The sequence below is a fragment of the Mustela nivalis genome, assembly GCF_964662115.1.
Source record: "Mustela nivalis genome assembly, chromosome: 6".
NCBI lineage: Eukaryota > Metazoa > Chordata > Mammalia > Carnivora > Mustelidae > Mustela > Mustela nivalis.
Window position 1 is genome coordinate 151,179,125 of NC_139025.1, and position 12,645 is coordinate 151,191,769.

The 12,645-nt window shown below is 50.7% G+C and overlaps 1 protein-coding gene and 1 long non-coding RNA gene across 3 annotated transcripts in view; one reads left to right on the forward strand and one right to left on the reverse strand.

Moving 5' to 3' along the window:
• Positions 1 to 422: 422 nt before the first annotated feature.
• The window catches only part of CRTC3 (CREB regulated transcription coactivator 3), a 96,857-nt gene continuing 84,634 nt past the window's right edge, over positions 423 to 12,645 (reverse strand). The window contains exons 11-15 of one of the 2 annotated variants that reach the window (XM_082736164.1): positions 10,402 to 10,700; positions 5,931 to 6,110; positions 5,762 to 5,842; positions 4,346 to 4,448; positions 423 to 3,817 (exon numbers count right to left, since the gene is read on the reverse strand). In XM_082736164.1, coding sequence (XP_082592290.1) covers positions 3,609 to 3,817; positions 4,346 to 4,448; positions 5,762 to 5,842; positions 5,931 to 6,110; positions 10,402 to 10,700 — 872 coding nt within the window. In that variant the 3' untranslated portion in view covers positions 423 to 3,608. The remainder of the gene's footprint in view (positions 3,818 to 4,345; positions 4,449 to 5,761; positions 5,843 to 5,930; positions 6,111 to 10,401; positions 10,701 to 12,645) is intronic. The other variant, XM_082736165.1, reaches the window with a different exon arrangement.
• Positions 5,804 to 8,386, forward strand: LOC309867385. The gene is made up of 2 exons (XR_014313139.1): positions 5,804 to 5,889; positions 6,420 to 8,386. It is a non-coding gene; the product is annotated as an uncharacterized lncRNA (long non-coding RNA).

Below are 12,645 nucleotides of genomic sequence, written 5' to 3' on the forward strand. Positions count from 1 at the left end.
AGAAACAAAGCCAAAGCCCTTGGTGAAGAGGGGACGGCTGGAGGCCAGTACAGGGCAGCAGGGCACTGAGGGACAGCGCATCCGCGGCCTGAACCTCAAAAGGGGAGGTGTGTGAGGTGAGGGCTGGAGCGGGGGCCTGCTCGTTGGTAGCAGGAAGTGGGGTGCTGCCAGGCTGCTCTGTCTTCAGTCTCCTTGGCTCTGAAGGAACCCTGTGCCCCATCATCTTTCTCTGTAGTTTCTTGGACGTGGGCGCGATAGCACTTATATTAACAGCACTTGACAGGTGGGCCCCGGACAGGACCCGCCAAAGCCAAGGACCAGAAGCCTGCCTGTGGGCCAAGTGGCACTAGGGGTAGGGGGCGTGGGGACAGCTTTCCACCAGTTCATCTCACCTGAGGCCGAAGAAAAACATCACGTGCAGATACAACCTTATTGTGCTGCTTTTAATTACGAAAGATGTAAAACGACGTATTATAAAACTTGGGAGCTACTTTATACAAATTCCAATCTTTAAATATTTTTTTTTAACAGGGGACCTGGGAGTTAGGGCACTGGCGGGAAGTCTGATTAGTTGCTGTGATGGTCCCGCCGCGGAGCGAAGGAACCACCGTGCGTAACAGAGCCAACGAGAGAGTCAGAGTCGGAAGGGTCTTCAGATACGCAGGTGGGCTGGAACCCATGGGGCTTCAACTCGGTTAATATACAGTAGACTCAGGAGAAATGAAACAGGACAGGGGAGAATTTATGGTCGTTGAGACATGATCAAAAAAATTTTTCTCCTAACCATGTGTCCTAAAAACCACAACTGTACGCAAAGAAAAAGTAGAACACAGGTAGGTTTTTAGTTCTATACTGTTTAACTGCTAGTAAACGAGAGTAGTACAGCCGTCGCTTTCTTGTAACAAGACTAAATATTGGAAGATCGTTTATTCTGATGCATGTAGTTGCTTCAGATGCCGAGGACCACGCCTGGTTTGTTGCAAAGGCAGCAGTGAGGGCAGAATTACCCGCTGAAGGTCAGAGTGACACCCGCCCATGGGTGTCCTTGATGCCATGTGAGCAAAGTGGGTTGGATAATGCCCAAAACCTTTTCACAGGAAAAGACTGGACTGGCAGACCTAAGGACAAATTTAATTCAGTGCTAACCTTACTGTCATCATTATATACCCCTGGGACACTGCACTGTTCCTTGGGAGCCTCCATGTCCATGAGTCACTGGGAGAATGCCCCGGGGGCAGTGTTCTTCACTGTGTAGGTCCCGGGGCTCCTGCTGTGCAGATAGAGCTGGGACCCCCCACACCACTGACCCCTCCAGGTAAGGCACTGTGCAAAGAGTGGGTTATGCTGGGGCCTCTACTTAAAACAAAAACAAAAACAAAAACAAAAACCAAACTTCTACCATCAGCATCATTCCCTGTCTGAAGGGCCAGGTCAGATTTGGGGGGGCCTCTGACCCAGGCAAGGCAGCGTGGAGCTAGCTAGCTTCATTCTCGGCACACCAGGGAGCTGTGTACCATGACAAGCAAAGGGCTTGTACTTGAACAGCGAGAGTCACTCCCTCCTGAGATCCTCAGGATAAAGGGTCTGAAAATTCCCCTGGGACTGGGGCTTGGAGCTCAGGTGAGGACCCTGGCTAGATTTGGGGTGACTGTGAGGCTCAGGACTTGGGCCCCACAGAGGAAGCAGCAGTGGCGGGCCACCGGGGTTCTTTGAGAGACCGGAGGTAAGGCGATCCTTCTGGAGACAGGAATGGGGTGAGGTCTAGAGAGGTTAACAGCCCAGCATGCCGTTCCAGACTCTTCTTGCCATGTGGCACTGACCCTTCCGATTCAGACCTGTAGTAGAGCCTTGCTTCTTTGGGTGGGGGCAGACTAGCGAGCTTCAGCCACACTCCTGGGGTCTCCTGGAAGGGCAGTGGCTGTCCAGGCGAAAGTTCCAGCATCCTTTCTCTCTCCTTCAGCACTCCTGTCTTCTCCGTCCTGTTTTCCCGTGCCCACACCCCTCCCCAGAGGTGCTCTTCAGACTCAGCTATCAGGCGTCTGGCTGGGGCTAAGCAGAGGAGGCAAGCGGTGCTGGAAACCCAGTCATACTAGTTTACGTGAAGGGACTGATGACTAATGACGGCTTCATGAATTAGGTCTTCATTTTACTGTAGATTTTTTCTACAACTTCAAAGAATAAATCTCCTTTAAAAGCAATTCAGAACAAAACATGGATCTGATAAGGGAAGATCTTTTCAGGTGGGGGCCTGGCTGGGATCCCCGAGGTCCTGGCACTGAGCCCCGAGGCCTCAGCGTGCCCAGCCATCCTGGCTGCGCTCCGAAGACGGTCTCCACCCGCCTGCCCTGGAGAATCCCCTTGAGGAGAACGGGGCCCGGTATCACCGTGGAGCTGGTCTCCTAGCGTCAGAAGCTTACTAAAGTGCAGGCCTCGCTTCACCACAGGCACAAGTGTTAGAAAGGCTGAAGCTCCGGGATTTGGCAAGGAAGGGGTCGAGCTGAAGACGGGACTGCCGGGGCAGCGGGGCACCTCCATGCACTTCTCCGTTCTTTGTTCATGCCTTCGGGGTGCAGCTCCACAGCATCTCCCGGGGCCCACATCTGCTTGCTGCTGGGGTTTGGAAAGAGTAAGGCACAGTCCCCGCGCTCAAGGAGCTTACGGGCTAGTGGGGTTCCAGGAACACTCCTGCTCCACAGAGAAAGAGCCTCCCCCTGCCGCTGTCGGCGGCTGGACAGGCTTCCCCGCAGCCGGCTGGTGGAGAGGGCGGCCTGCTCTGGTCGGGAGCTCGTCTGGAAGACATCGTGGGTCTGGAGATGCTGCCCCTGGCACCGAGAGGAAGCCCTTCTCTCTTCAGGCTCATTCATCACCGGGGGATTTTTTTTTTTTTTCAGTGACTGAATATAACAGTCCTCCTTTTCCCCTTGTCCACAGGAAAAGGTGTCCTGAAGCAGCAGAGAGATTGCATACTTGGGAGAAAACGAATGAGCATTCACTTTGCTTAACTCAAATCTGTTCTTGACATCGTGGTAAAAATTCTTCATGTTGGAAGTAAGGCATCGGGGTGATTGTGGCGTGTCCCGTCCATGGCGGGCGGCTGCCGGGCCGGGCCGGCAAGAGCGGGGAAGGCGGCGTGGGGCTGCGGGGCCGCGGCTGGCAGCCGAGTCACCCCCCGAAGGCCCGTAGCCCCTCACCGCCTCGCAGTCCGGGCCGGCTCTTCAGTGTGGACTAAGTCAGTGGTTCTGGTGCTGCACCCGCTACCGCGGCCCCTGGCACACACTGTTCTGCTTCTATGCGCCGACAGACTAGATGGCTGGTAAGCAGATGTCCTGGTCCCAGTGTCACCCCACCCGAGTCGTCAGAAGCCCCGAGGTGGACCACCTGTGGCCACATCATCGGGGCCGTGGGCCTGAGAGGCAGCGCGCAGCTCTGAGGTCTTGAGTGAGCCACGGGGTGTGACAGGGCCTCGTCGGAACGCTGGGACTCACGGAACCGGCTGCTTCCATGCCAAAAGCCCAGGACCCCTCCGGCCCAGGGGGTGTAGCTGGCTCCATGCTGTGCCGCTCTAGTTCCGCTCCTTCAGCAACACATTCTGGCCCATTCCATCCTGTTCACAGTCGGTCAGCTCGAAACGTCTCTTCCACAGAGGGGTCAAGCAGGCCCATGCTGGAGTCACTTAGCATGTTGAGTCCGTCCAGGCTCAGGGGTTCAATCTGGAGCTCTTCTTCCAGTGGAAACGGAGTGTCTATGTTCAGGCTGACCTCGGGCATGCCCGCCAGTGCGCTGCTGAGGTCTTTGAATAGGCTGGAACTCGAGTCTTCTGGAAGGAGCAGTGAGCGGGTTAAAACAGTGCAGGTTAGGAGGCATGTACAACAGACGACAGCCCCACAAACACTGGCCCTTTACCTTCTAGCCAAGATAGTGATGGCCTACATTCCCCCCAACTCCCAGGGTCCAGGCAGGACAGCAATGGCCCAATGCTCCCAACAGCCAGCATCGAGGCATGACAGCGATGGCCTGTGTCCCCCCAACTCCCAGCGTCCCCTCTGCTCTGGACTCTACAGTCTTTTCCCTCAGTTCCACCACTCCCTGTTTTTGCAGGTTTTCTCCCTTTGAGCAGTTGTCAATCACTAAAGCTAAATTCTTGAGAACAGGCTTGGATCACTGGGCCTTTCCCCACTGTTAATGGTCTCTGGGGCCAGACACGTGCCTTTCGAAAAGCTAAAGTTGAGCCGGGGGACTTTCATTTCTTTGCTTTATAGCATGTTGTTTAAACTCTCTTACAATGGTGATCTGTGAAAACACAGCAAAAGACGGACAGCAGAGCTGAGGGGCGGCCCGCACTCACCCGTCAGGATGGTGTTGGGGAAACTCCCGCAGTTGGAATACAGGTTTGGTCTCAAATGAAATGAGTCCTGTGGTTCTCGGGGACCTTGCTGCACCAGGGGCACCTGGAGGCATCAGAGGACACACGGTAAGGAATGACCTCTGCTTCCCGGGCGTGAAGGACACAACACACACCCAGAGCAAAACCAGACATGGAAACTGTCTTGGGGGCCTTCTCTCAAGGATCCCACACAGAATACTCTTCTCAGGCAGGCAGGTGCTGGGGCGGGGGGGGAGGGGAGCTCCCTGAGGCGCAGTGTGGGTGACTCATCTCGGCTCACACACAGCCCGGCCCACTAAGCCATCCAAGGAGACACCAGCAGTCATGGTCTCTGGGGCCCTCTGGTGTCACACACCCCTCCCTCCCAGCCACACCGAGGCCTTTGGAAACACCATCTGTGGGAACCCCTCCAAGGCTCCATCTATAACCAAGGAAGTGTTAGGACAAAGGGGCTCTTCTGCCTGTTGGTTTCTAGGAAAGGGAGGCAAGGAGACCCTTTCCCTCTGATGCTCAGAGGGAGGAACCTCAGGCCCCTCTCCACGAGAAAGCCTCTGGGAGGACTGGTGAGAACTGGGGCCTATCTTAGGTGCCTTTCCAGAAAGTAATATGCCAAACTATTGTTTTAAATCTTACAAAAATAGGCATTTCTATCATTTTTCAGGGAGATATTGACTCATCTAAACTCAATGGGCTTCTTCAGAAAATGAGGAGGCAGAGACTACTGGTTTATGCCGTGAGTCTTCACCGTGGCCCACTCAGGAAACATCTGTCTTTATTTTACTGTTGTAATTATTATTAAGATCTCTAAAATGCTCAAAACCCTTCGTTCTCTCCTTAATCCATCCTAGAACCCAATCCGTACTTAATGGACACTACAAAATCTAGAGTTATTTTAAATGGTCCACATTAGGGAAACCTACAAAGCAAAAGTTACGGGTCAAATGAAAGTATCTTAGGGAGGGATGTCTGGCCGCAACTGCACTGAGCTCCCCTGGGAGGCCACACTGGGCTGGCTCCCGCAGCTAGGCCTGTGGGATGAGCCCCTCCTGTGTCTCTGTCTCCTCTGTAGGATAGACCCGTGGACTGCAGTGGTCCCTTCCTTCTGAGCCATTCTATAATTCTAGAACTGGAGTGTCACCAGAATTCTGCTAGCACTTGTTCAAACAATTCTTCTGCAGAGGCCTGACACCACATAAGGCAGCCAGCACCAGGACTCTAGAGCTAGGGGACACTGCAGGGTCCCTCAGCCACTGGGCACATCTGAAATCTGGGCCATGGGATACCTGGTCTGTCTGGTGTGGGGGGTTCTATGCCCTGAGCAGCCTCAACAATGCACGTGCTGCTCCGATGAAGAGGCCTGACTGGACACCCGCTCACCTGTTGAGGGAAGGCCGGGCCTGGCCTCATGGACTGCTGGTCAAAGCTCACATCTGGGAAGAAGTTGGTCAAAGATGAACCCTTCAGGGAATAAGGAAGGGAACGTTTAGCTTGGAATTTGGGGCAAGGTAAGTGTTCCCTTCTGAACGGTGTCCCTGCTAGGACCCACCTGGGCTGTGAGGAGCGGGAAGCCAGATGGAGGCAGGGATGAGGCGGCCTGGGGCTCCTGGGCAGGGGGCTGCTGTAGGAGGGGCTGGGAGAGGTCCTGGGGGGCGGGGTAAGGGGGTGGCGGGGACACTTGAGCTTCTGTGGGCAGGAAGGAAAGCGGGCTGCGATCTGAGGACACCATCTGTAAAACAAAGCCTCTAGTTAGCTTCGATTAGAGTTTCTAAGTGGTAAATCCTTTAAAATCAGGAGGTGTCAAAGTGAGGGAAAAACGTGAGTCCTCCTTCCCCAGGACTATGCTGTGCTATGCTCCCCGAAGCCTATGTCTGTCTTCTGCTCCTTCAAAGTGACCTTAAATCTCACTTCCCCACCAAACATTTCCTATTCAACAATTTCTATTGTCTTAAAACACAAAACACCTGTCAATTTAACCAGTGTCCTCAGTGAAAATCATGCTGTGTTTTTTGTTTTGTTTTGTTTTGTTTTTTTAAAGTTACACCTTCTGGTTTAGGATGGAAGATCGGAGGAAAAAGAAAAAAACCAAACATAGCTCTGTCTCCCAAGCCTCGACTAAAAACATTAAACAAAAGGAGACATTAATGAACAACACCTTGAAAAAAATAAGACTAAACGAATAATAAACAGCACAAGGACAGAGATCATGGCACGGAAGAAAGTGGCAGCACAATCTGGAAAACGAAAAGCGACAGACAAGCCGTGCCTGGGTCAGCAGAGCTGAGAATGACAAGAGGAGCTGGTAGTGGGAACAAGCCGAGAGGCAACCAGACTGCCATCACAGGGTCCCTGCGGGGCCTGCGGGACAGCAGTGGGCAGGGGAGAGCCAGGAGGAGGCACGGTTAGGGTTCACAGCTCTCGCCTGCGCGGAGACTGGGGGGCGGCACACTGGAGAGGGCAGAGCTGAGGGTCTGCGGGCGGCACACAGCAGCGCCCGGTGGGTGAGGAAACATAGGCTGGAAACATAGGCTCCAGCGAGCTCACCACTCAGTCTTGAAGCCTCCACCCTTCTTTCCCACCCTGACTCTCAGGAGGCGCAGTCCAGGGATGCCAGCATCCTCTGGAGATTGGACCAGCTGGAGAGAGAATCCTGGGCACCCGAGGGCACCCCAGGGAAATGGCCACGCCGGGTCGGTCTACGCTCAACAAGCCCGCCCGTCTATGCAGCTTCTGGGCCCTGAGCTTAAACGTGTGCCGAGTGCCAAAAGTCACCGGACTGTGAGGAAAGCCTCTGAATGGAAATCAGAGACCAAGGCAGACATACAAGGAACAGGAACTTGGAGAAGTCCGTGCAGGAAGAAATTGTCATGAAAAACAAAATTATCAGGTGCCTCGGTGGCTCAGTTGGTGAAGCGTCTGCTTTCAGCTCAGGTCGTGATGCCAGGGCCCTGGGATCAAGTCCTGTATCATGCTCCCTGCTCAGCGAGGAGTCTGCTTCTCCCTCTCTCCACCTTCTGCCTGTGCTTTCTCTCTCTCTCTCTCCCACAAAAATAAATTAAAAATCTTTAGAGAAACACCAAATTATTATACTATTTAAACTATTAAAAAATCCTTGTTAAATCTGTTAAAAATACATAAAAAATATTTACGATGTGTATCTCTATATACTTTTTTCTTTCAAAGTGGGGATGTGGATGAAACAAGATTTCAAAAATGTTAATTGTTGAGGCTGGATGACAGGTATAGAAGGATTTGTTCAATTATATTCTCTACTTTTATGCTACATGGAAAACTTATGTTACAAAAAAAAAAAGCACAAACTAGAATGAAAATTACTACTGAAAACCTCAGAGAGATGAAAAAATGATATTGCATCCATAGGACGAGTGTATAATGCTATAAAAAGGAACACTCACTCAAAGGACAGAAGAGAATTCTTGGGAATTTAAAAGGATGAACTCAGAAATGAAAACTCAGTGTAACAGCAGGAAGATAAAGGTGAGAAGCTCTCCCAGACAGCAGGGTGAAAAGATTAGGAGACGAGAAGAGAAGGGAAAAAACAGGGTATGAGAGGGAAAGAATGGGCTGTCCAAGATTCAACAACAGGTGTTCTAGAAAGAGCGCACAGAGAAATCAAAGGGAAGAAACCATCCAGGAAATTTCCAGAAATGAAGGATGATAAGGAGTTTCCAGATTGAGGAAACCCACCAAATATCCAGACTCATGTGATGCTGAAGCTTCAGAACTCTGGGAAATAAAAAGAAGATCTTATCGGCCTCTGGAGGGGAAAAAGACATTTTGTTCAAAGTATTAAGAATTGGAGGGGCGCCTGGGTGGCTCAGTGGGTTAAGCCTCTGCCTTCGGCTCAGGTCATGATCCCAGGGTCCTGGGATCAAGCCCCGCATTGGAGCCTGCTTCCCTTCCTATCTCTCTGCCTGCCTCTCTGCCTGCTTGTGAGCTCTCTCTGTCAAATAAATCTTAAAAAATACATATATTAAAAAAAAAGAATTAGAATGGCACTGGATTTCTCATTAGCAACTCTAGAAACTAAAAGGCAAAGAATTAATACCTTCAAAATTTTAAGAGAAAATTATTTCAGATTTGAATTCTGTATCTGGCCAATTATGAGCTAAATGATGGGTAGAAGGAGGACATAGTTGAATCATGCCAGGCTCACATAGCCTTTCTCGGAAATCTACTGGAAGGCTTGTTTTTTTCCCTGTTGTTTTGCTTTGAAGATTTTATGTATTTATTTGAGAGACTGAGCAAGCGCACAGGCAGACGCTGAGCAGGAAGCCCTATGCCACCTGGGGCTCAATCTTAAACGACCCTGAGATGAACTTGAGCTGAAGTCAGACGCTTAACCGACTGAGCCACCCAGGCGCCCACGGAGGGCTTGTTTTTAAATCTACTGAGAGGAAACCTACCTGACTCCAAGAGGTGGGGTTGGGATAAGAAATACATACGTAGAAAAGCAGACTAACAATAAAGTAAGACATTTATTAACTCCCAGGAGAAAAATATTTTCCATTTTGTTATTTCATGGCATATTAAATGGTTCAACTCTGCACTATTATAACTGGGAAAACACTAAACACCGAATATTGCTCTGATCAAAAAACAAAGCCCAGTGCGAATGAGGAAGAAACGTGTGGGTGGGTGGGTGGGGAGAGGTGAAAGAGAACTATATCCTAATGGTAGGATAGCATCAGAAAATACCTAACACTAAAAACAAAACAAGCATGAAATAATACGGTTATACCAAAGAGATTAGCTAAAGTGTTGAAGGCGCCATCTCTAGGGAGTGAGAAGTACAGGGAGTTGGGGAGGGGAAGACAATGTTATTCCATAACAAGCCCTTTCTTATGAAATTCTGTGCAGGGATAACACTGATTTTTTAAAAAATTTTAATATTAGGCAAACAAAAATAAATGGAAACATCTGGTAAAGGATGCTCTCTATACCTACAGCTCTCCTTAAAATGTAGCTAGAAAGCAAGAGTAACATTTCTTACAACCTATAAAATAAACTTGCAAAAGAAAATTAAATTAGCAATCCAATAACATAAAAAGAACCATTAAAAAAAACAATTATGAAATACCCTCTCACCCTCTCCCGAAAGGGATTACTCATGTTAAGAGTGAGTAATGACTAGATCTGCTAAGTCCTTCCGCTGTGTTCTGTCAACTCTTGCTAAATCATGACTCATTTATGGCGAGGTGGGGAGTAAATGATGTCACAGTGTATCTAGGGAGGGACCAATAGGTTGAAAATATATTCATTGATGATTATAGTAAGAACCACCCTAAGTGCTCAGAATAAAAACAAAGTCAACAAGACAAAAATATGATGTTTTGACATCTGAATTTCTGTAACAGGCTTGTGATTTCAAAATGCGCCTTTCTCTTCTTTTCTGCTTCCTTCTTAATTTTTACTTTACTTTTTAATCTTTATACTCAACATGGGGCTTGAACTCACGACCCCAAGATCAAGAGTCACATGCTCTACCCACTGAGCCAGCCAGGGGTCCCAAAATGTGCCTCCTTCTGAACAGACTCCTTTGGGTCCTTCTGTGGAGGATCTTTATTAAATCCCGCTCATGCCATGAGCAGTAAAAGCACTGCTTCTCACATCTGTAGGCGTGATTAGGGAAGAGGTCTTACCCAATACCAAAGCTTCAGGGAGGTATTAAAGGTCTGGCTTTCCCCTGTGGCTTAAAATACTCACAGACTCAGTTACTGATAATTTTCCACACCAATGTTAAAGCCCGGGCCTGGTCTCCCCGAGCCACACAAGACACGTCTAGAGTGTTCTCCACGCCCTCCCAGGCCCCAAGCCCAAGGTGGTTGCTTGCCCACCAGTGATCATCACAGCAGATGCCGGAAGGACACGGGCAGGGCTTCCCGAGGCATTCACACCTGCTCCCCGCGATCTCAGGGGAGACCTCGCGGCCTCACCTGCTGAGGGGACCCCAATCAGGCCCTGCATGCCTCCCCGTCGGACCGTGGCTTGGCTCTCACCTGCGCCGCAGGATACGGGTTCAGGGGGCTGGTGGCCGAGAGCTGTCTGCTGAAGGCCGGCTGCGCCTCGGGGCCCGGAGAGAGCGTGAGTGGGCTGACGGGGGGCTGCCTCCGCCGGGCCGGGCCGCTCAGGGCTGTGGTGGACAGGGACGGGTTGCTGAGGGAAAAGAGCCGGAGGGAAGGGTGAAGGGCGGAGGCGCTGGGGGCGGACGTCTGCGGGTGGCTGTTCAGGGAGGAGGACAGGGCCGTCTTATTGAGCGTGGCCTGGATGGAGGGGTTGCTCCGAGAGCTCTGCAGACCTAGGGACAACAAAGGCACAGGTCACTTGGGGTAACTGCAGGACAAAGCTTTCATTTTCCAAAGACTCAAGAACACTTAACTTCCATCTATCGGTCTCTGATGCGGATTCTGTGATGGGGCGGTTCTGGGGCAGCTGTCCTCCTGTGCACACAGTGGAGAACAGCTGCGCCCACACTGAGGGCTGGTGGCAGTGGGATGACAGGGAGTCTGACTCACGAGGACACGTGTACATAGCCACCTGGGCAAGAGACCCCAGGGCTGTGCACACATTCTGTTCAGAGCCCCCCAATGCCTCTGTCCCGGCACCCTGCCCGGACCCTCTGCTGCCTTCCTCTGAGAGTCATGGCTCTGGGGCGCTGCCTCGGGGACCCTGAAAATACTGTGAACACCCCAACAGTCACAGGAAGGGACCCCCCTCTCATGTCTCCTGTTTTCCTGGCTCCTGAAAAATTGTTCGTCACAGTCTATTCCAATTCATGGAAAATGAAGTTTTTGCTGGTGCTCTGCTTTATTTGGGGGGAGGGGCTGCAATTTTTAACTCGAGTTGGAGAGTTTGGGAAAGGCATCTCCATGACACAGGCTGCCAAGGCACAAGCCCGCGAGGCCGGGGACCATGTCCTGTGTCCTGCCAGAGCCTTGGCACCGGGCCAGGCACGGAGTGGCTTTGCTCTGTGACTTAATGATGCTTCTGTGTATCTCAGAAGGCAGTGCCTGTGTTTCAAAGTTCAGCCTATTACTCTGGGACCAGCAGCCCGGGTGCGTACAAATGTGTGTTCTTTTACGTTCATAAAAAAACTAAGTGTTCGATAAGAGTTACTGCAATGGAGCAAGGACAAAATAAAGCTTCTTTTTTTTTTTTTTTTCTGGAAAATGATTTTTTTAAACACAGGAAGGAGGTCTCTGGTAAAACCCTATGTAGCTTCCCGGAAAGGTCTCTGGTAAAACCCTATGTAGCTCCCGGAAACCTCCGCTGACTCGAGTCCCAATCAGAGCTGAAGACGTGAGCTTTGGTTAAGAAACAAAGTCACTGGGGTGCCTGGGTGGCTCAGTGGATTAAGCCGCTGCCTTTGGCTCAGCTCATGATCTCAGGGTCCTGGGATCAAGCCCCGCATCGGGCTCTCTGCTCAGCGGGGAGCCTGCTTCCCCTTCTCTCTCTGCCTACCTCTCTGCCTACTTGTGATCTCTCTCTGTCAAATAAATAAATAAAATCTTTAAAAAAAAAGAAAAAAAAAGAAACAAAGTCACTCATTCAGAAGGAAAGCTCAGACATGTTTGTATGAGTTTGTTCACCATGCATCTTAAGGAATGCCTAGAAACTATAGAATCTTGAATCCAGTTCTGGATAAAATGATGTTTTGAGGAAAATAACACACAGTGATAAACACAGGATTTTCAGTTGAAGCAACGCATCAGAGGCTTCCCTGGAGAATGCCAGCTTCCCCAAGGCCCCAGGGAGCTAACTGCCGATGTTGCATTATTTGTGTGACCTTGGATGTCCTTGTTCACGCAGAATTCACCAGGACACTTGGAAGAGCAGCAGATTAATAAAATGACCTAAGTGAGTAAGTAGAGGTTATCTCAAATCAATTCTTCAAACCTAAAATTATGGGGGACAATGGCAGCACCTTCTGCAAGCTTTAGAGAACCTTCCAGATGACTGCTGTAAAGGGGACCTCTGTCAGGTGAGTGGTGGATTCTGATTTGCATGGACAAGTCCTGTTGAACCCAGAGTGGAAACCAGCAGCCATGTCCACTGGGGACCCCCTCCTAAGGAAATGGTCCACACCACAGCTCTTCGGACCCAGCCAGCCAGGGGCTGAATCGCAGCCCTGGAAGTTAAGAGACCAACGCCTGCCTCAGACATCGACAAGGGCGTCTGTCGAGGTTCAGGTAAACATGGACAGGTTTCAGCATGGGGTCTGGGCTGCAGGCGCTCACACATGG